At 30.8% G+C, this 22,511-nt stretch overlaps 1 protein-coding gene across 1 annotated transcript; it reads right to left on the bottom strand.

Annotated features, from left to right (window-relative positions):
* Nucleotides 1-3,938: 3,938 nt before the first annotated feature.
* Nucleotides 3,939-4,859, bottom strand: LOC112293138 (ubiquitin-fold modifier-conjugating enzyme 1). Its single transcript, XM_024542267.3, has one exon. The coding sequence runs from the start codon at nucleotides 4,567-4,569 to the stop codon at nucleotides 4,048-4,050; it is 522 nt and encodes a 173-aa protein (XP_024398035.1). The 5' UTR covers nucleotides 4,570-4,859; the 3' UTR covers nucleotides 3,939-4,047.
* Between the last annotated feature and the right edge of the window lie 17,652 nt (nucleotides 4,860-22,511).

The following is a 22,511-nucleotide window of genomic DNA, read 5'->3' as shown; positions in this document are numbered from 1 at the left end:
GATAATAAATATATAAAATTAAAATAAAAATATTGATTTATTATTCATATATTATATTGACAAGATAAATTATAAATAATAATAATTTATAGTATTTTAAGTAGTAATTAATAAAAAAACATATGAAAAAATACAAATTTAATAAAATATTTTAGCTATCAATTAATAATAATATTATATATATATAAGAAGTTGTTAAAGCCTCATCCTACATTACCATCTTATGATTGATATTGTTCATTCCTATCTCCATCTCTCGTTTCATATCTCCAAATCCTTGTACCTCATTCTCTATCCTTGTTTCTTATTCCATATCTCCTAAAATTAATCATCACATGGTTTGAAGGGTGTAGCTTTAACAACTCCCTATATATATATATATATATTTTAACATGTTGTAAAAATATTAATATGTTATCTAAATATTTTATCAAAATTTAAATAAATTATTAGATATAATGTCTAATTTTTTTTAATGAAATAATTCATTAAAAAGATGAAATTTAAAGTTTCAAGTAAGGCCTATGCTATTTTTATTTGTAATTATCAGCTTTTAAACTTTAGATTATTTAATTCTTTTTTGATCCTTTTAAACTTAATCTTTTAGTTTATTTTATTTTATTTTATTTTATGTATTTATTAATAGATTTAAAGTTTTATCAAAATAAAGAACAACATATATAGTCTTTAAATGAATCTTGAATTTAATTGTCTATTATATTATAGCACCATGTAATTTCTAAACGATAATATAATCACTTGATTGATTGTAAAAAATACTATAAAACATGCCAACAACTTGGTTGGGTGTAAATAAATTTTAGTTACATTAAAAAAAAAATGGAATTATATCAAAAGATTTTGGCAAAGTAGACAAATTAAATTGATTTTTAAAATAATAATAGAATTAATTATTATTTTAAGAATAATATCAATAAGTAAATAGAAAAAAAAATTGAAAAAAAAAATTGTATGACCAAATTTTCACATATTGGAAGGTTCGAATTAATAAAAGTAGGTAATATCTTAAATTTTATAGTAAGGCAATTCACATTCAAAAGGCTCATTTGTTTCTATATATATATATATATATATATATATATATTCTAGATCAAACTAATAAACATAATATTATAGATAATAAAAAATATTATTGAAGATAATATATAATTTTATTCATATATTGATTAAAAAATACATAGAATCTATGAATAATCTATTTTAATTTTTTTTTTAAATATTATACATTTATGCAACATTAATCAGTAATTTAAATTGAAAAACCCACCTCAATTTATATCATTTGACATCTAAAAAATCTACCTTTGTACAACATAAGAGTTCATAAAAAATTTAAATATTAAAATATTTTATTTTTTGAGAACATATAAAACAAAAATAATTAATTCATTGTGAAAAAAGACAAATTAAATAAATTTTTTAGGAAGATAAAGAAAAAAATATCTATGACTAATTATTATAATAAGATTACAAGTTCATTTTTTATTTTTTAAAGCTTTAATAAAGTGGCATAAAATAGAATCAATTTTATTATGCTTAGTAAAATTAATAAAACTAGAAATGATAATAATATCAATAATAATAAGAATTCAATCATAAAATCTTATAATATTATTTTTAATTGAGATAAAGTTGTAGATCTTAAACAACAACCAAAGAGGATCAACTTATTTGGAACTAACTTAAGTTAATAGTACCTTGAAGTTGTTTCCTTAAGTTTATTAATAGTGTGGATGAGTTTGAGCCCATTATAAAACATTTTCACATATTATGAGTTGTAAAAATTATAATTAGATTTCAGATTATTTTTGTCTAGTTTACTATAAGTATTTAAAAATGACTTTTTTATTTTTTGTGTTTATCTTGTTACAATAGAATTCCAGCAAAATATTATGGCATATCATTTAAATTAGAAGAATTTTGCAATCATTACATACATATGTTTTAGAATTTAAGGTTTTTTTGATTTCTTTTCATCTTTTTAAAATCATATTTTTGTAGATTTAAAGAGATTAGATATATCATCCAAATAATAAATAATAAAAATAAAAACTATGAGTTAGTTTATTTCTGGATAGAAATAAAAAAATAGATTTATAATATTTTTTATAATATATAATGTTATTAAGGCAAAGTATATGCCAATTATTTTACTAAAAATATTTATAAAAAGAGCATTATTTTTTTAAAAAAGAATAAATTAGAAAGTATATTAAAACATATAGAAGAAAAGATGGAAGGAAAAAATAGAAGAAGACCATGCATTAATGAGTTTGGAAGAACATGACCTTGAGGCTCTAAAATGCATAAAAACAATTCAAATTGGAAGTCATTTTTGATACTAATAAAACATGTGAAGCAAAGGACTTAGATTTGGGTATAAACTTGAATAAAAGAGTACCTCAGACTTATTTGGAATGTCAATTTTATAGAACCAAAGTGGTTTTAGAATTTTCTTATATATATATATATATATATATATATAAATCAATGTCTATAAAACAAGAACTTTGTCAAAATATTCCTCCGAAAAAAGAAGCTTTGGAAGGCTACAAGAGAGCCGTAGATAGAAGTATTATTTCCCCCACAAACTTAATAATGTTTGAGCTATTTGAATTCTTCTTAATTTTGTTTTGTCTTTTGTCTTTTTTTTTTCTTTTTTTTTTTGGTTTTTTTGGTTTTTTGGTTTTGGTTTTGGTTTTGGTTTTTGGTTTTTTTTTTTTTTTTTTTTTTGTCTCTTTCAGACCATGTCACAAAGTATACCATTTCATGGAACTCTGCAACAACACACCAACCTTGAGAGGTCCAATTCTTGCAGTCTTGGGTTAGTGGTTACCAGGACATGAAGCTGCCCCCACACAATGCAGCAAACAGTAAAAAGAAAAAGAAATGCAACATCACCAGAAAGTCATGGGGTGAAGCTCGTGCAGGATCCCAATGTCCGCAGGATGGTGTTGGACAGTGACTCCGTGGTGGTGACGTATCACATTTTCAGAAAAAAACTCGAGACTTGCACAACCAGGGTGACTCGGAAGTAAAAGGAAGACTCCAAGCTTGACAAGCGGTTAGTGTTCACCTGGGAGGTCGCTCCTGCGCTTGAAGAAATCGTGTTGGCATTTCTCGACTCTATGGAAGTGTCCTCTCTTGACATGTCCTCTTGGGTATACTCTTCAGAGTTCGACCATCTGGTGGTCTCTGTGGGGCGATCGGCGTTCAGGTTGTTGGATCACAGTTGTTTATTAATGCCTGCAACCATAAACCCTTTCCCCGAGTCAGGAAGTTGTTCTTGATTTCTGTTCATTAACTTTGAGAGCTACTCCAATACTTTTATTGGGTGGCTGAAGATGAGGGCCGGGTTCTGCTTGGGTTGCCATGATCAAGCCAAACTTTTCAGAGGAAATGAAATCAGGCAAGATAATCGTCATCATGTCCTGTGAGGGTTTTTTCCGCTATAGGAGTCGATAAATTAATGTTCATACAAAAGCTTTTTTTTTCTTTCTTTTTTCTTTTTCTTTTTTTTTTTTTTTTTTTTTTTTACCATCCTCATAAATGTTACAATCATGATCTAACGTGCTTGAAACTCTTTCTTTAGATTTGGGGCTTCCTCAGGGTAGACAGATGTTGGACATGGTTACCGTAATCGTTCGTTTACTCATCACAGATTGTGAATAATTAGTACCACCTGGGATCATCAATCGCGCACAAATTTGGGAGAGAACATATTTGAAGAGTACACTTTCATAGCTCCCGGTTAACTGCAACCATCTCATGCAAGGGATAGCACAGTGACTTATTGTGAAGGTAGTAACACCTTGTGCATCTAGACAATGTCGAGAAGATCATTTTTTCTGAAATGCGTAAAACAATAGAGAAAGTCGCATCCTGATCAAATCCATTTGCAGAGGTACTAAGAAAAAGACATTGAATACAACATTCAATTACTTCGAACACAACACAGATGAAAGAAATAGCTCCTATAGTGAATAAATATCCTAGCTGAGCTCGTTAACGCCAGCTGAGCCTAGGTCACGATGATGCCGCAGTCACCTCCTTCTCCTTGTGCTGGATCACTCCGGTATCCACCAGATGAGGAATCTCTGCGGCTAACCATGGCCCTAACCCTAAACATAAAGCATGCGCGATCCCGAATCTTGGACAGTTCTTCGACCACAGAGGCTTGAAGTGAATGGTGAGGCAGATTTTACCGCCACGATACATCTTTGCCGTCTTCCCATCCAACTCCGGCAACTCAAGCTCCGGGGCCGTCATCGGATACGTCACAGGGATCTCAAACTGCAAATCGAACTCATACTTGAGCAAATTGTGTATGTACCAACACTTCCCCTTCCACTTCGTTCCATCCTGGTTGGGCGAAATCCGAAACCAGTCATTATCCCTCTCCTTGTTCATCTCCATGTACTTAATCAGAGCCATAAATTCCTCCTTCCGCCGCTGCGTCCACTTCTCCCCATCCCGCGGCCCAGCTCGCGTGGACAGCAGCGGTATCTTCTGCACAGTCGACGTCGTCGTCGTGTCCCATCCGTCCATGGCCAATAGAATCCAATTCCTCCTCTCAATCAACCCCTTCCCTCTCAAAACCAAACTGGACAGAGAAGAAAGCAGACCAACGCCACACAGATCCCTCAACGTCACACAAAAGTGCCGGATGCTACAACACTCCAAATCCAGAATTTCAATGACAATATCGTTCTTCTTCTGAGAAACCCACTTCGCTCCGATTGTGTACAAACCAAACCCGCTGCGATGCAGGTGATCGGCCCAACGAAGCTTGCGAAATCAATCGGCCCCTCCTCCTCGTCGACCTCTTGTCACTCACTTCCAACATTGCGGCTTCACAACGCTGAGGGAGCGCGTAAATCAGACCACCCTCGATACCCTGCTTTGATTGATACCCTGATCCGATACTCGGGTGGGGCATCACGCTCGTGTCTGCTTCCTTCTTCTCCATTCGCCACGTCATCGCCGCCTTATAGGATTTTCTCCATTTTAGGATTGATTCCCTTGAAGCATCCTCTCTAAGAAAATTTATTTAATAAATTTTTCAGTGTTTTATTATTATTATTATTATTATTAACTTTTTTTCCTTCCTCATTGAAATTGATTATTACAAGTGACATTTTTTTTTTTTTTTTTTTTTGTTAATAAATTTTTTTTCAAAAATATTTACATAAAGTTGATGAAATTGTAAGGATTTTTATTTTTAAAAATTAATTATGAATTGTAGTTTTAAAATAATTTTATAATTTACACATAAATTCAAACTTGTAATTATGTAATGTATTCAAATTATACTTATAGACATATAGTTTTTTTTTATAAATATTTATTTATTTATTACAAACAACAGGTTTAATTCTTGTATTCTAAGTTTTTTTGTGTGTATATATAAAGGATATTGCTAATGTCACTCACAATTTTTGATGTTGCTACGATAATCTGCCATTAACCTATCAAGGACATATATTATAAATAATAAAAATCTCAATAGACTCTTGTATTATTCAAAAAGAATAGATAATTACTCAAAGATGGTACAATATTAAATTAAAATGGCTATTACCTTCATCTAATTTAAATTTTTGGATTTGTTTGACTTGCCTATGAAAGAAAAGATTATAGATGCTATACCTAGTGGAAGTGAGAATAGATTTGCAACTATTGCAAATCTTCATGAGCTTGTTAACACTCTTAGAGTATAAATCTCACATATTTCTAATATTACTATCTAATATATCTAATGTATCATAGAGGTACTATGTCTACACCTATGGAAGAAGTTCAGAGTCTGTGGCAAGAAATTGTGCAATTGAAGGAAGTAAGTAGATTGTCCTCACAACCAAATATAGGGAGTTTTTTTTCTATAAGTATGATGGGGACAAGGATTAGTATGCATAAGAAGTTTGATAGAACAAAATCAAAATTTTAAAGTTTTTTGCAACAAGTCAAGCTCTATCTATGGTTGCATCCTTTTCAATATCCTGATGGATATACTCAAGTTGGATTCATAGCCAAATATCAATGAGAAAGTGCTCTCTCTTGGTTTGCATCTTTAATGAAAAAAGATTCGTAACTCCTTTATGATTTGAATTCATTCCTAGAAGTGTTTATGGCTAGATTTGGAAAAAGTGATCGAGAACAAATAATAGAGATCAAACTCTTATCTTTATGACAATCATCACAATCAACCACTACATATACTCTTGAATTTCAAAACCTTGCTTGCAATGTTGATTGAAATGACAAAGCACTCATCAATCAATTTTGATATGGATTAAAGGATAGTCTCAAAGATTTATTATTAACAATGCTCAAAATAAAATCTTTGAAATAATTTATTGCTCAAGCCATTGCATGCTACAATTGATTATTTGAAAGACATCTAGAACAAAGACTTGATCCGAGAGGAATAAATTAAGTAATGGCAATAGCTTCCAAGGTTTTTGAAACATATTCATCAAGGCCGAAATCAATACAAATTAATATGATACATTTTAAAACTCTCACAGAGCAAGAAAAGACTTGATGTTGCTAAGAGGGTTTGTATTTATACAATGGAGAAGCTAAGCACACTGCTCAACATTATCTAAAGAAGCAACATAATTATAAAATGGGGAGCACAATTACAAAAGAAGATATTTTATTGAAAAATAAGTTTTTCTAACTACAATAGAGACCATGCGGTTGAAATCATATGTAATACCTAGTAGAAGTCTTATTCTCTCATTAGAATCCTCACCTTATTTTATAGTAGATGTGTGTTTAGAATCCAAAAATCACACAATCCTTGTCTTATTAAATTCAAGAGCTTCAATCTATTTTTGTCATGGATATATATTTACTATAGTTGTTACTTAGGTGATATGAATAGGTAGAAGTAGGTAAAAGTAGATTAATTTCATAATATCTTCTAAAAAAGCTTCTTAGAAGCTTTATAGATGCTACTTTGATTTTATATGTACTTATACTTCATTAATAGGTTAGAAACTTGGTCAACAAGTTAACCACGTGCCACACATGTTGGTAGCTTGTAAAACAAGCTAACTATGTGGCACCTATATAGAAAACTTGCCTTGCAAGTTAAGATACGTGTTGTGCAAAGCCAACACGTTTTTGGAGGTCCTATAAAACGTCGCCACATAGCTCTTAAGTAGATAGTATATATAGAGGTAAGAGTGAAGCCTTCTTCACTCTTATTAATTCCTTTTTTGCTTCTAGTCTAGTTTCAAGGGTCTCTAGTTTTCTTGTCTTTTGGCAATAGCCATTTCAATTTCTTTCTTAATATACATATTGAGTTATTTTTATTTTTTCATCCTTCTTTGAGAAAAGTTTCACTTATTTATTTATTTTTATCAAGTTCTTGTCCCTGACAGATTGATAAGAGTGCATATATAATATCAGAGCTTTCTCTAATCTTGATTAAGAGTAGATTACTTCTTTCTCTTGATAAGGCATAAGCATATTAGAAGTTGCGGAATACCCTCTTCTAAATTGATATTATTCTTAGTATTTTCTTTGTTCTCAAGTCCTCTCTTCTATTTGTCTTGAGCAATATTAGATATCTTCTCTTTTTTAAGTGTTATCATAACAAAACTTGTTGAAATGAAGAATGCAATGTCACAAATGCAAGAGCAATTGAGGAAGTTAATACTTGCGATGCATCAATTTAATTTACTTTCACAAGGAGCAACAAGATTGGTAGGAAGTAAAGATATAGAAATGATTGGAGCTGCTTCAACATCTGTACCAAATCATGTCCCTTCTCTTATTATGGAATATCCTTCCAATGTTAGAGAACTAAGAATTGTTATATCCGAGAAGTTTAATGGCATCAGATCAAAGTTTAGAGGATTTATCAATCTAGTACAACTTGTGATTGAACTTCAATTCCAAAGTTATTCAACTCAAGGATCACAAGTTAGATTCATTGGTATGCTTCTTTCAGGTTCACTATTGTCATGGTTTTCATCTTTTTTTAAATGACAAGATCCAATATTAGATAATCTCGAGGCTTTTTTGGAGGAATTTTGATCTACGTATGGAAAACATGATGTAATCCGTATTGTAATTAACAAAAATTCATATTTTGCGACATAGAAATTAATTAATAATATTATATGCTTCACAATTTTAACAACTTGTAACTGATATCAAGTGGGATGATGTTGTACTTATTAGCCAATTTTTCTATAGATTACAATTTGAGGTAAAAAAATTAATGCTCAACTTATCTGTTCCTCAAACATTGAATCAAGCAATTGACTTTGCTATGAAGTGCAACAATCATCTTTTTGAATTTTGATCAAAGAACCATATAAGTGGACCTCAATGTTACTATAATTCGATAGCAACACCAACACCTCTTCAATACATATATTCGGAAGTAGAAGATATGCAAATTGATGCGTTACATTTCAAACCTCTTATTGGGCAAGAAAAGACTCATCGTCGTCACGAAGGATTAAGCTTATATTATGGAGGACCTAAGCACATTGCTCAACATTGTCCAAAGAAGTGACACAACTATAAAATGAGGAGTATGGCTATCAAAGAAGATAGTATGTCAAAAAAAAAGTTTGTCCAACTATAATAGGGACCGTGCCATTGAAACCTTATACAATATCTAATGAAGGTCTTATTCTCTTCTCAAAATCCTCTCTTGCTTTTATGATAAATGTTATTTTAGGACCTAAATATCACAAATTCTTTGCTTTGTTAGATTCAAGAGCCTCAACATGTTTCTTAAATGAAGAATTTGCTAAAAGACATAGCATGCTTTCAATGAAGAAAACTAAACCTATTCATGTAGAAGTCATAGATAGTCGTCCGTTGTCTTTAGGAGATGTTACTCATGAAATTCTTTCTATAGAAGTAGTAACTAATAGTCATAATAGCTTTGTAATATTTAATATCATTAGATCTCTCTCTAATCTAGTTATTTTAGATTTATCATGGCTAGAAAAATATAACTCTAAAATAGATTGGACTTCTTGTAGTCTTGACTTTGCTGAAAGTATAATTAAGAGCATAGTTAATCAAGTAGAAAGTCATAAGTCTAGCACAATTAAACTTATATTTGTAGGTGTAAAAAGTTTTTTGCATAGTGAAAAAGAATGATCACCTTGTGTCATTTATGCCACATCTGTTTCTACTAGTAGAAAGACTTCAAGTAGCATTTCAAGCCAATATCAAGATTTTTAAGATATATTTGAGAAGAAGAATGCGGATACTCTTCCGGATCATCGTTCCTATGACTACTCAATTGACCTTCAAGAAGGAACACAACCGCCATTTGGACCAATCTACAATTTATCATAAAATGAATTGGTTGAACTCAAGAAGTATATTGAAGAGAATTTGGCCAAAAACTTCATACACCATTCCAAATCTCCAACAGGAGCTCCAATTTTATTTGTGAAGAAAAAAGATGGATCATTGCGGATGTGTGTCGATTATTGAAGACTCAATAAAATCACCATCAAGAACATATACTTGCTACTTTTGATATTTGTACTCCTTCATCAATTGAATCAAGCTAAGATCTATATAAAATAGATTTACAAGGAGCATACAATCTGGTATGCATCAAAGAAGGAGATAAATGGAAGATTGTGTTTTGAATATGGTATGGACATTTTGAATACAATGTCATGCCTTTTGGACTTATAAATGTACCAGCAGCATTCCAATATCTAATGAATGATGTCTTTTGAGAGTTTTTAGATGATTTTATTGTTTGTTATCTAAACAACATCTTTATTTATTCTAAGAACATAAAGGAATATGAACTTCATGTTCGTCATGTCTTACAAAAATTAAGAGATGCGAGACTCTATGCTAAGATAGAAAAGTGTATATTTTATACTATTCAAGTTGACTTCTTAGGATACATTATTTCAAATGATGGACTTATGATGGATCCTAAAAAAATTCAAGCTATTATGGATTAGAAGATCTCAAAAATAATAAGCGATGTCCAATGCTTTTTGGAATTTGCCAATTACTATCAAATCTTTATCAAAAATTTCCCTCAAGTTGCAGCTCCATTTATACGTTTGACTTGTTAAGATAAATTTCAATGAGAACAAGAAGCAGAAGTAGCATTTGAAGCTTTGAAGATAACTTTTGTTTCTATACCAATCTTGTGTCGCGTCAATTTTTCTAAGCAATTTTTCATGGAAATAAATGCATCATATTTTGCTTTGGATGTCGTATTATCACAAATAGGAACAGATGATAAACTTCACTTAGTAGCTTTTCATTCCAAAAACTTTTCAACAATCGAAATCAACTACGAGATCTTCAACAAAGAACTTCTTGTAATCTTGGATTCATTTCAAGAATGGCGTCATTATCTAGAAGGTGCTCCTACTCTAGTCACCTTGTATACGGATCACAAGAACCTTGAGTATTTCATGTGTGTACATGTTTTAAATTATTGCCAAGCCCGTTGGAGTATGTCTTTATTAAGATTTGAATTTAAGATTACTTATCAATTGAAAAAATAATAAGGTTTGTCAAATGCACTCTCTAAACGATCTTACCTTGCATTAAAGGAAGAAAATGCTACTTTTGATCAACAACAGACAATTCTCTTGAAGCCAGAGTATCTTCATCTTTGAGCAATGAAATCAATACTAATTGTTGATTCAACTTTCATTAAGTAAGTTCAATCAAGTATGTGTTCTGATCTTTTTATTCGTGATATTAAGAAAAATCCTTCAAAGTTTCATAATACTTTGAAGTTTGAATTCAAGAACAATCTACTATATTTTAAAGGACGCCTATATGCTCCAGAAGGTGAAGCTCGATTACCTATTCTTCAAGCTCGTCATGACTTCTCAGCAGTAGGATATTTTGGGTATAATAAAACTTTGGAACTAATATCTAGGAAATTTTAGTGGCCCCAAATGATGAAAGTAGTCTAAGATTTTGTACAATCTTGTGGTGTTTGCTTAAGATCAAAAACTCCTCATCATCGATCTTATAGACTTTTCCAGCCATTATCCATTCCGAAACAACCATGGTCTTCTATTTCTATAGATTTCATCATCGATCTTTCAATCTTAGATTTTTATGAATCTATATTTGTGATAGTAGATTGTTTTATTAAGATGGCACATTTTGTACCATGTACAAAATCCATCACAAGTGAAGAAACAGCTAAGCTCTTTCTTGACAATATCTATCGCTATCATAGATTATCTAAAGATATTATATCAGATAGGAAAATTCAATTTGTATCAAGATTTTGGTAGACTCTTTTCAAGATTCTAAAAGTAGATATAAAACTATCTTCTGCATTCCATCCTCAAACTGATGGACAAACGGAGCGTTTTAATCAAGTTTTGGAGTAGTATTTAAGATGTACCATCAACTACCAATAAGATGATTGGACAATTCTTTTGTCATTGGTAAAGCTTGCTTACAATAATACGGTACATTTTTCTACAAAACAAAAACCTTTCTTTGCCAATTATGGTTATCATCCACAACTTGATACTTTTGACTTTTCAAAAGCTAATAATCCTGTAGCGAAAGTTTTGGCAAATCATTTGTCAAAGCTTCATGCAACAGTGAAGGCGCAGTTAAAAGAAGCTTAAGAACAACTAAAGATTAATGAGGATGTCTATCAAAAGAAACAACCACTATTCCACATAGGTGACAAGATATGACTACTTCGTTGCAATTTCAAGACGACTTGTGCTTGTGACAAGTTGGACTATTGAAGGCTTGGACCATTTTCTATTTTTACACAAATCAATCTAGTTGCATATTGCTTATACCTACTAGAGTCAATGAAAATCCATCCAATATTGTACATGTCTCTTCTTGAACTATAGAAGACAATGAACATACCAAGAAGATGTCAAACTCCACCTCCTCTTATAGAAGTGGACAATAATAAAGAGGTCGAAGTAAAAGAAGTCCTAGATTCAAGGCGGCATCATAATAAATTTAAATATCTTATCCATTGGCATGGATATGATATTAGTGAATGCACATGGGAGCTAGTAAAAAATCTTACAAATATAATAAAGGCGGTGGAGGCTTTTCATTAATAACATCCATCAAAATAAAGATGAAAACCTTCCTTATAAAAGAAATAAGATCCATGCAAGATAACATTCTACTTTCAATCCTTGTTTGTAGCTTCTTTGTAGTTGTGATGCCGAGGAGATGGAGAACCAACAACTAGCAGATTCGACTTAAGAGCCTTCATTTATTGACTTGTTGGACAAGACATTATGATTGTCACAATTTTTAGGATGACGTAATCGAGATGAAGATTCTCAAGAACAACATGTTCTTCCTTGAATGGATGGTGAGACACAATGCGTTTGGTATCACGAACTTGAAAGGAACTCTCGGTGTTTGGTGATTTTACTAGAGGTAAAAATAACTCTTGACGGTGTTTCAAATATTTTATTTGAAGAAAGTTATGAAGGCCTCAACAATGATCAAATAACTGGGTGGTCTTTCCGCCCTGGTATGGGACACTATCGAGGGTTGAGAGGCCCTATTAATCATCTTCAAAGAGAACAAAGATCAAAATATGTAGCAAGTACAATTCACTACATCTTAGACTTCCTTGACATATAATCACTGCTCCTTGTCGAACTCGTCCTTAAAAAGGAATAATGTTACGGACATATATTTATTGTAATTATTATTTAGGTGATATGAATAGATAGAAGTTGATAAAAATAGATATATTTTATAATATCTTCTAGAGAAGTTTCTTAGAAGCTTCATAGATGTTGCTTTGACTTTACATGTATTTATACTTGATTGATAGGTTAGAAACTTAGTCAACAAGTTAACCACGTGCAACACATGTTAGTAGCTTGTAGATCAAGTTAACTATGTGGTGCCTTCATAGAAAACTTGTCTTATAAGCTAAGATATGTATTGGGCAAAGTCAAGACATTTTTGGAGGTCCTATAGAACATCATCACGTAGCTCTTAGGTAGATAATATATATAAAGGCAAGAGTGAAGCCTTCTTCACTCTTGTCAACTCCTTTCTTATTTCTAGTCTAGTTTCAAGGGTCTCTAGTTTTCTTGTCTTTTAGCAATAGCCATTCGAGTTTCTTTCTTAATATATATATTTAATTATCTCTATTTTGTCATCCTTCTTTGACAAAAGTCTCACTTGTTTATTTTTTTTATTAAGTTCTTGTTCTTAAAAGTTTTATAGACAAAGATTTTATCAAAATCGAAAAATATCTTTAGTCAAAAAAACTAAATCTGTACAAGTAAAAGTCATAAATGGTCTTTTGTTGAGTTTTAGAAATATTATCCATGAAATTATTCTTTTAGATGCAATAATTAAAGATCATAAAAATATAATAATATTTAATGTAATAAGATCTTTCTTCAATCCAATTATTTTAGGATTAGTATGGCTAAAAAAATATAACCCTCAAATAGATTGAATTTCTCGTAATCTTAATTTTTTTGGTAGTATAATCCAAGATCAAGTTAGTGAAGTAGAAGTACAGAAGTCTAGTACTTCCAAAACTTTAGTGATAGGTGCAAGAACTTTCATGCATGCTACAAAAGAAAGAACATCTTTTGTTATATATGCTATGTCTATTTCTAATGGTGAAAAAATGTTAGATAGTATTCCCAGCTAATATGAAGAATTTTAAGATGTTTTTGAAAAAAAAAATGTAGATATTCTTCCAGAGCATTGACCTTATGATTGTTCAATTGATTTGCAAGAAAGAGTTCAACCACCATTCAGATCAGTCTATAGCTTATTGCAAAATGAGTTGGCTATATTAAAAGAATACATTGATGAAAACTTAGCAAAGAACTTCACACGCCATTCTAAATTCCCAATCGAAGCTCCTATCTTATTTGTAAAGAAGAAAGACAAATCTTTGCAGATATTTGTTGCTTATCAAGGACTCAATAAGATCACCATCAATAATAGGTAACCTTTGCCTTTGATTTTAGGACTTTTTAACCAAGTCAATCAAACAAAGATCTATACCAAAATAGATCTACAAGGAGCATATAACTTAATTCGTATCAAAAAAGAAGATAAATAGAAGATTACTTTTCAAACTAGATATGGACGTTTTGAATATAATGCCATGCCTTTTGGACTCACAAATGTATCGACTGCTTTTTAACATCTTATGAATGATGTTTTTTGTAAGTTTTTAGATGATTTTATTGTTTGTTATTTAGATGACATTCTAATCTATTCTAAGAATACAAAAAGACATGAACTTCATGCTCATCTTGTATTACAGAAATTTAGAGATGCAGGATTGCATGCCAAGTTGAAAAAGTGTATATTCCACACTACTCAAGTTGACTTTTTACGATACATCATTTCCAACGAAGGCCTTATGATGGATCCCTAGAAGGTCCAAACTATCATAGATTGGAAGATTTCAAGAATAATACAAGATGTACAATGCTTATTAGGCTTTGCTAATTACTACCAAATCTTCATCAAGAATTTTTTTCAAGTTGTAGCTCTACTTACACGTTTGACTTATACAGACAAAGTTAAGTTGAATAAAGAAGTAGAAGCATCATTAGATGCTTTAAAGATGGAAATTACTTCTACATCAATCTTGCATTGTGTTGATTTTTTTAAGGTATTTTTTGTGGAAATAGATGTGTCAGACTTTGCTATAGGTACTATGTTGTTACAAATGGGAACAAATGATAAATTCCACCTAGTAGCTTTTTGTTCCAAAAAATTTTGAGCAGCCAAGTTTAATTATGAGATCCATGATTAAGAGCTCTTTGCAATTACAGATTCATTTCAAGAAAGGTGTCATATCTAGAAGGTGCTTCAAGTCCAGTCACCATGTATACAAACCGTAAGAACCTTGAGTATTTCATGTCAGCACATATTTTGAATCATTGTCAAGCCCATTGGAGCATGTCTTTATCCAGATTCAATTTCAAGATTACTTATCAATCCAAAAAATAACAAGGTCTATCAGATGTCTTTTTTAGATGTTCTTATCTTACGCCAAAATAAGGAGATGTAACTTTTGATCAACAAAGAATGATCTTCTTGAAGCCCAAGAATTTTCATCTTTGAGCAATAAAATCAACATTGGCTGTTGATTCAATCTTGATCAAGCAAATTTAATCAAGTATGTCCTCTAATCTTCTTGTTCATAATATCAAGAATACTTCCTATAAGTCCTATAACACTTCAAAGTTTCAGTTCAAGAACAACTTACTATATTTCAAAGATTGCTTAAATATTCTAACAGGCGAGGTACGATGATGTGTCCTTCAAGCTTGTCATAATTTTCCAGCAGCTAGATATTTTGGATATAATAAGACTTTGGAGCTAATATCAAGAGATTTTTGGTGGCCTCAAATATAGAAGGGAGTCAAAGACTTTGTACAATCATGCGATATTTGTTCAAGATTCAAAACTCCTTGCTATTGACCTTATGGACTACTTCAATTGTTAACTATTTCAAAACAACTTTGGTCTTTTGTTTCTATGGATTTTATCACGGATCTTTTAGTCTCAAGTTCACATGATTCTATATTCGTAATCCTAGATTACTTCACCAAAATGACACATTTTGTACCATATACAAAATCTATTTCAGGTGAAGAAAGAAGTAAGCTTTTTATTGATAATATCTATCGCTATCATGGATTGCCAAAGGATATTATATCACATAAGGGGGACTCAATTTATATTAAGATTTTAAAGAATCTTATTTAAGATTCTAAAAGTAGATATAAATTTTTTTTGGCTTTTTATTTTTAAATTGATGGACAAACGAAATAGATAAATCAAATTTTGGAACAATCTTTGAGGTGTACTATCAACTATCATCAAGATAAAACTCTTTTGCCATTAGCAAAGTTTGCATACAATAATTTAGTACATTCTTCTACTCAACAAACACCTTTCTTTGCTAATTATGATTATGTCACGGACATATATATTTACCTCAATAGTTACTTATATGATTAAGTAGAAGTAGGTAAATATAGAATAATTTCATAAAGTCTTCTAGAGAAGCTTCTTAAAAGCTTCATAGATGCAATTTTGACTTTAGATGTGTTTGTAGGTTAGAAACTTGGCCAAAAAGCTAACCATGTATTGATAGCTTGTAGAACAAGTTATCTTCGTGTAGTAGCTTATGGAACAAGTTAACTACATGGTTCATATATAGATAACTTACCTTGCATGATAAGACATGTGGTTAATAAAGCCAACACATGTTGGAAGTCTTATAGAACATCACCACGTAGATCTTAGTTAGATAGTATATATGGAGGCAAGAGTGAAGCCTTCTTCACTCTTGTCAACGCCTTTCTAATCTTAGTCTTATTTCAAGACTTTCTAGTCTTCTTGTTTTTGACAATAGCCATTCTAATTAATATTACATCACCTTTTAAAAAACTTTCTAGTTCTCTTCAATGATAAAAAAATTTATTAGAGATTCTCTTTCTTTGAGATTCATATCCTTGAGAATTTGACAAGAGTGCTAACATATTGTTTCTGTCTTGTTTTAGAAGTGAGTGGATTATCCTACTTCTATTGTTGTGTTTTGAAAGTTATAGAATATCTACCTTTAAACAAAAAATCTTCTTTTCTAACATTGATCTTTTCCTTAAAGAGAGTGGATTACCCCTCTTTGTAGGATTTATTTTTAGAAGTTGCGGATTATCTTCCTCTAATTTAACTTTTGAATTTGTTTGAATTTTTCTATGGAAGGAAAGATTATGGATGCTACTCTCAACAGAAGTGAGAATAGATTTGCAACTATGGTAGATCTTCATGAGCTTGTCAATACTCTAAGAGTGGAAATCTCACGTATTTCCAACGTGAATCATGGAAGTACTATGCCTAAACCTATGGAAGAAGTTCAGAGTCTATGACAAGAAGTTGTGTAGTTGAAAGAAGCAAGTAGATCAACATCACAACCAAATGCAGGGAGTTTTACTTCTACAAGTATGGCAGGGATAAGGATTAGTATGCTTGAGAAGTTTGATAGAACAAGATAAAAATTTTGAGGATTTTTACAACAAGTCAAGCTCTATCTAAGGTTGCACCCTTTTCAATATCTTGATGGATTTATCCAAGTCGGATTTATAGGCGCACTACTATTAGGAAGTGCTTTCTCTTGGTTTACACCTTTAATAGAAAAAGATTCATGACTCTTTTATGATTTGAATTCATTCCTAAAAATATTTACAACCACATTTAGAGAAAGTGATCAAGAATGAGTAGCTCACACTAAGCTTTTATCCTTATGACAAAGATCACTATCAACCAATACATATGCTGTTGAATTCCAAAATCTTACTTGCGATGTGGATTGGAACAATAAAGCAATTATCAACCAATTTTGATATGGATTGAAGGATAGCGTCAAAGATTTATTATTAACAATACCAAAAGTAGAATCTTTTGAAGAATTTATTACTCAAGTCATTGCATGCGGTAATCATTTATTTGAAAGGCGTCAAGAACAAAGATTTGGTTGAAGAAGAACAAGTCAAGTAATGGCAGCAGCTCTCAAGTTTTCTGAAACATATTTATCAAAGCCAAAACTAATGCAAATTGATATGATACATTTTAAACCTCTCACGAAGCAGGAAAAGACTTGACATTGCCAAGAAGAGTTGTGTTTATATTGTGGAGAAGCTAAACACACTACTCAATATTGCCCAAAGAAGCAATATAATTACAAAATGAGGGGTACAATTACCAAAGAAGATAATGTGTCAAAAAACAAGTTTCTCCAACTACAATAGGGATCGTGCGGCTGAAATCATGTATAATACCTAGTAAAGGTCCTATCTTCTCCTCAGACCTCTCACCTTATTTTATAATAGAAGTATATTTAAGACCTAATAATCACAAAGACTTTGCCTTGTTAGATAAAGGAGCCTCAACATGTTTTATAGACAAAGATTTTGCCAAAAATCAAAAAATACCTTTACTAAAGCAACTTAAATCCGTACATGTAGAAATCATAGATAGTCATTCATTGTCTTCTGAAAATATTATCCATGAAACTATTCCTTTAGATATAGCAATTAAAGATCATAACAGCATAGTAGTATTTAATGTAATAAAATCTTCCTCTAATCGGATTATTTTAGGATTATCATGGCTGAAAAAATATAACCCTCAAATAGATTGGATTTCTCATAACCTTAACTTTTTTGATAGTACAATCTAAGATCTCGTTAGCAAAGTAGAAATACATAAGTCCATTATATCCAAATCTTTATTAATAGGTACAAAAGCTTTCATGCATGCTTCAAAAGAAGGATCATCTTTTGCTATATATGCTACACCCACTTCTAATGGTGAAACAACGTCGAGTGGTATTTCTAAGCAATATCAAGAATTCCAAGACATTTTTGAAAAGATGAATATAGATATTCTCCTCGAATATTGACCTTATGATTGTTCAATTGATTTGTAAAAAGAGCTCAACTACCATTTGGACCAATCTATACCTTATCGCAAAATGAGTTGGCTGCATTGAAAGAGTACATTGATGAGAATTTGACAAAGAATATCATACGCTATTCTAAATCTCGAGCAAGAGCTCCTATCTTATTTGTGAAGAAGAAAGACAGATCTCTGTGAATGTATATGGATTATCGAGGACTCAATAAGTTCACCATCAAAAATAAGTATCCTTTGCTTTTGATTTTAGGACTTCTTGACGAACTCAATCAAGTAAAGATCTATATGAAAATAGATCTACGAGGAGCATACAACTTAGTTTGTATCAAAAAAGGAGATGAATGAAAGTTTGCTTTTTGAACTAGGTATGAACATTTTGAATATAATGTCATGCCTTTTGGACTTTTGAATGCATCGGCTCTTTTTCAACATCTTATGAATGATGTTTTTCATGAGTTTTTAGATGATTTTATTATTTTTTATTTAGACAACATTCTAATCTACTCTAAGAATACAGAAGAATATGAGCTTCATATTCGTTGTGTATTATAGAAACTTAGAGATGCATGATTATATGCCAAGTTGAAAAAGTGTGTATTCTACACTACTCAAGTTGACTTTTTAAGGTACATCATTTCCAACAAAGGCCTTACGATGGATCTCGAGAAGCTTCAAACTATCATATATTGGAAGATTTTAAGAACAATATGAGATGTGCAATGTTTATTGGCCTTTACTAATTACTATCAAATCTTCATCAAGAATTTTTCTCAAGTTGCTACTTCACTTACACGTTTGACTTTTAAAGACAAACTTCAGTGGAATAAAGAAGGAGAAGTATCATTTGATGCTTTAAAGAAAGAATTTATTTTTGTACTAATCTTATATTACGTTGACTTTTTCAAGACAATTTTTTATGAAAACGTACGCATCAGATTTTGCTATAGGTGTCGTCTTGTCACAAATAAGAACAGATGACAAACTCCATCTAATAGCTTTCTATTTGAGAAAATTTTCAGCAAATGAGATTAATTATGAGATCTAAGACAAAGAATGCTTTGCAATCATGGATTTGTTTCAAGAATGGCATCATTATCTAGAAGGCACCTCAAGTCCAATTATCGTTGTCGTAATACGTGAAGTCTTGCTTGAGAACGCTCCGAGCACCTAGTTGTGGAAGGTAGAATGAAAATTACAACAATAAAATCCTAAATATAATAGAATACTAACTAAACTCTAATTAGACCATAATAATATTAATCAAGCTTTAATCAAATTCAAAAAAAACTCAAAGAAATTTCAAAGAAACAATAAAAAAACTTAAAGAAATATTAGAATGATCTCAAACATCTCTCAAATACATCTCAATTCAATCTTAATTTAATTCTAGTTAAAATCCTATTGAACTTCATTCAAACTTTAGGCCAAATCTAATTAAATCTTAAATCCTAATAAAATCCTAAAACCTAAATCAAACCCTTAATAAATCTTAAACCAAATTCCAACCAAATCCTAAACCAAATCCTAATCAAATCCTAATCAAATCCTAAACCAAATCCTAGATCTTAAATCAAATCCTAACTAAATCCTAATTCAAATTCTAAATCTTAAACCAAACTCTAATCCAAATTCTAAATAAAACCCTAACCAAATCCTAATACAAATCCTAAATCCTAAACCAAACCTGAATCAAATCCTAAACCCTAAATCAAATCCTAACCAAATCCTAAACCCTAAATCAAATCCTAAACAAATTTTAAACCAAATCCCAACTAAATCCTATACCAAATCCTAACCAAATCCTAACTAAATCTTTAATCAAATCCAAAACCCTAAATCAAATCCTAACCAAATTCTAATCCAAATCCTAATCCAAATCCTAAATTCTAAACCAAATCTTAATTCAAATCCTAAATAAAATCCTAACCAAATCCTAATACAAATCCTAAATCCTAAACCAAACTCTAATCAAATCCTAAATCTTAAATCAAATCCTAACCAAATCCTGAATCTTAAATCAAATCCTAATCCAAATCCTAAATCCAAAACCAAAATCTAACCAAACCCTAAACCAAACCCTAGTAATTCCTATAAAAGATTTAAACCTCAATAACTAATGAATAAACCGTTGATCTTAATTCAAATTTTGCACACTTCTTAAAAAATAAGTTGAAAACAAGCACAAAAAAATTAAAAAGGATCGGAGTTATAAATTGATGATAACTTCAAAAATGTGCTCGGGTATTGGCTGGCCTCCTTCTCCAATCTTAATACCAATCTTCCAGAGCCAATATCTCTCTTTTTCACTGTTCGATTGATTCCAAAAATTTTATACACATAAAAAATCAAGTCTAATATTCTCTCATATAAGTTTCACTCCAATTCAACTAGTAGATTTCAAGAAATCTTAAAAACCCCTACTAGACCTAAAATTCCACTTTTTGAGACCTTGACCCACTTAAACCTCAATATTCCTCAATTCAACCGTTAGATCGAGCTCAAATTCACAATTCATATTAAACACAACTATAACCATAAATCCACAAAATTTCACCCATAGATCTGCTACAAAACTCTCGAAATCACCAAAAACGTAAACTCTATTTTATTTCATAAAACCCAAGTCATCTGAAACAAACGTTGACTTTGCAAAGCTCTTACAAAGTCATAATAACTCCAAATCACCCAAAATCAACGCCCATAGAAACTCTATCCAATCTTCTCTCAAATACCTTTCTTCGATCTACCAAAGAATCTTGGAGTCGTCATCGAGACTCGGTTTTGTGCCTCAGGGTTTGATTTTGATCCTAGTTCATAACCGGCCCTCTCCGGATATCAACATCTAGTTTTTTTTTAGTAAATTTTACTAGAATTTATTCTTAACTTTTTTCTAAAGATGTCTATATCATTTATTTTTCCAATCTACCTTATTTTCCTTAATTTTTGGCCCTACAAAGTAAGTAGAAGCTATTTTTTTCTAAAAAAACAGTATTACTATTAAAAGTTTTATTACCTTCCTATCTTTTATCCATATTTTTCTACCTTTTCTTTTAACTTGGCTCTTTTATAATAAGATCCATATTATCATCTTTCACCATATAGTCATGTTATAACACGACATCCACCCCCTCTGAACTTGTGCATCCTCTAGTGTGTACCAAATAATTCAACTTTATTTGATTCATATAATATTTTGAATGTCCTCATCCAATTCTTCTTCTTCATATTCGTTATTCAAATCAAAGTCATCTTGTTGTGTTAAAAGATTTATGTCTTTGACAAAGGCTTCTATATTTATTTATGTTTGCTTTTATTTGAATATCTTCACTCGCTTCCATTGTCATCATCTTTTAATCCTATATATGCAATTTTTTTTAAGAATCTTCCAATCCATTTTCTTGATAAATAGCAAAAATCTTTCATCATCTTCTAATATTTGTAACTCACATAATTCTTTTTCAATCATTTTTTTTTTTTTTGCCAATAAAACTTAAATCAAAGGCACCTATATCTTGTAAATGTACATCTCTTTTTATACCTCCATAGTCTTGCTTTAAAAAAATAATTTTTCAAAATCTTTTTTTTTTTTTTTTTAATGCCAATGTTTCCATTTATTACACATGTGCAAGTAGTTTGGAAATATCTTCCTTTGCACATGACCAAACCATTGGCGAGGTAAAAAATTTGAAAAAAAAAGATTGAATTGAAACCTCTTCCACATAGCCACATACATCTTGCTTATATCTTTTTTCTTATTTCTTTGATTCCAAGTCCCATTTAAGATGTTCATGTAATCTTTGAATTCATTTTCCATGTCTTTATATTTGAAGATTTTTAGATTTCCAACCCTTGAATTCCATACTTGATGATGAATCTTATCTTTGTCAAAATCCAATTGTGTTCCCATTACATGTGCATTATCTATGTAACTTTGACCTTGGTCCAAAAGAAAAGTGCTCACAATTAACTTAATCATAGTCAATGACTTAGCATCCTTATCTTTTGTCTCATAATCTTCATTTGCCACATAATCTTGT

Source organism: Physcomitrium patens, chromosome 16 (genome assembly GCF_059467195.1).
Source record: "Physcomitrium patens ecotype Gransden chromosome 16, ASM5946719v1, whole genome shotgun sequence".
In the NCBI taxonomy this organism is placed as follows: Eukaryota; Viridiplantae; Streptophyta; class Bryopsida; order Funariales; family Funariaceae; genus Physcomitrium; species Physcomitrium patens.
Note: the sequence above shows the minus strand (reverse complement) of the source record. Positions and strands in the feature narration are given on the sequence as shown.

Bases quoted from the DNA above. Each gene is read 5' to 3' on its own strand.
- LOC112293138 (XM_024542267.3), bottom strand. From the start codon at position 4,569: ATGGACGGATGGGACACGACGACGACGTCGACTGTGCAGAAGATACCG.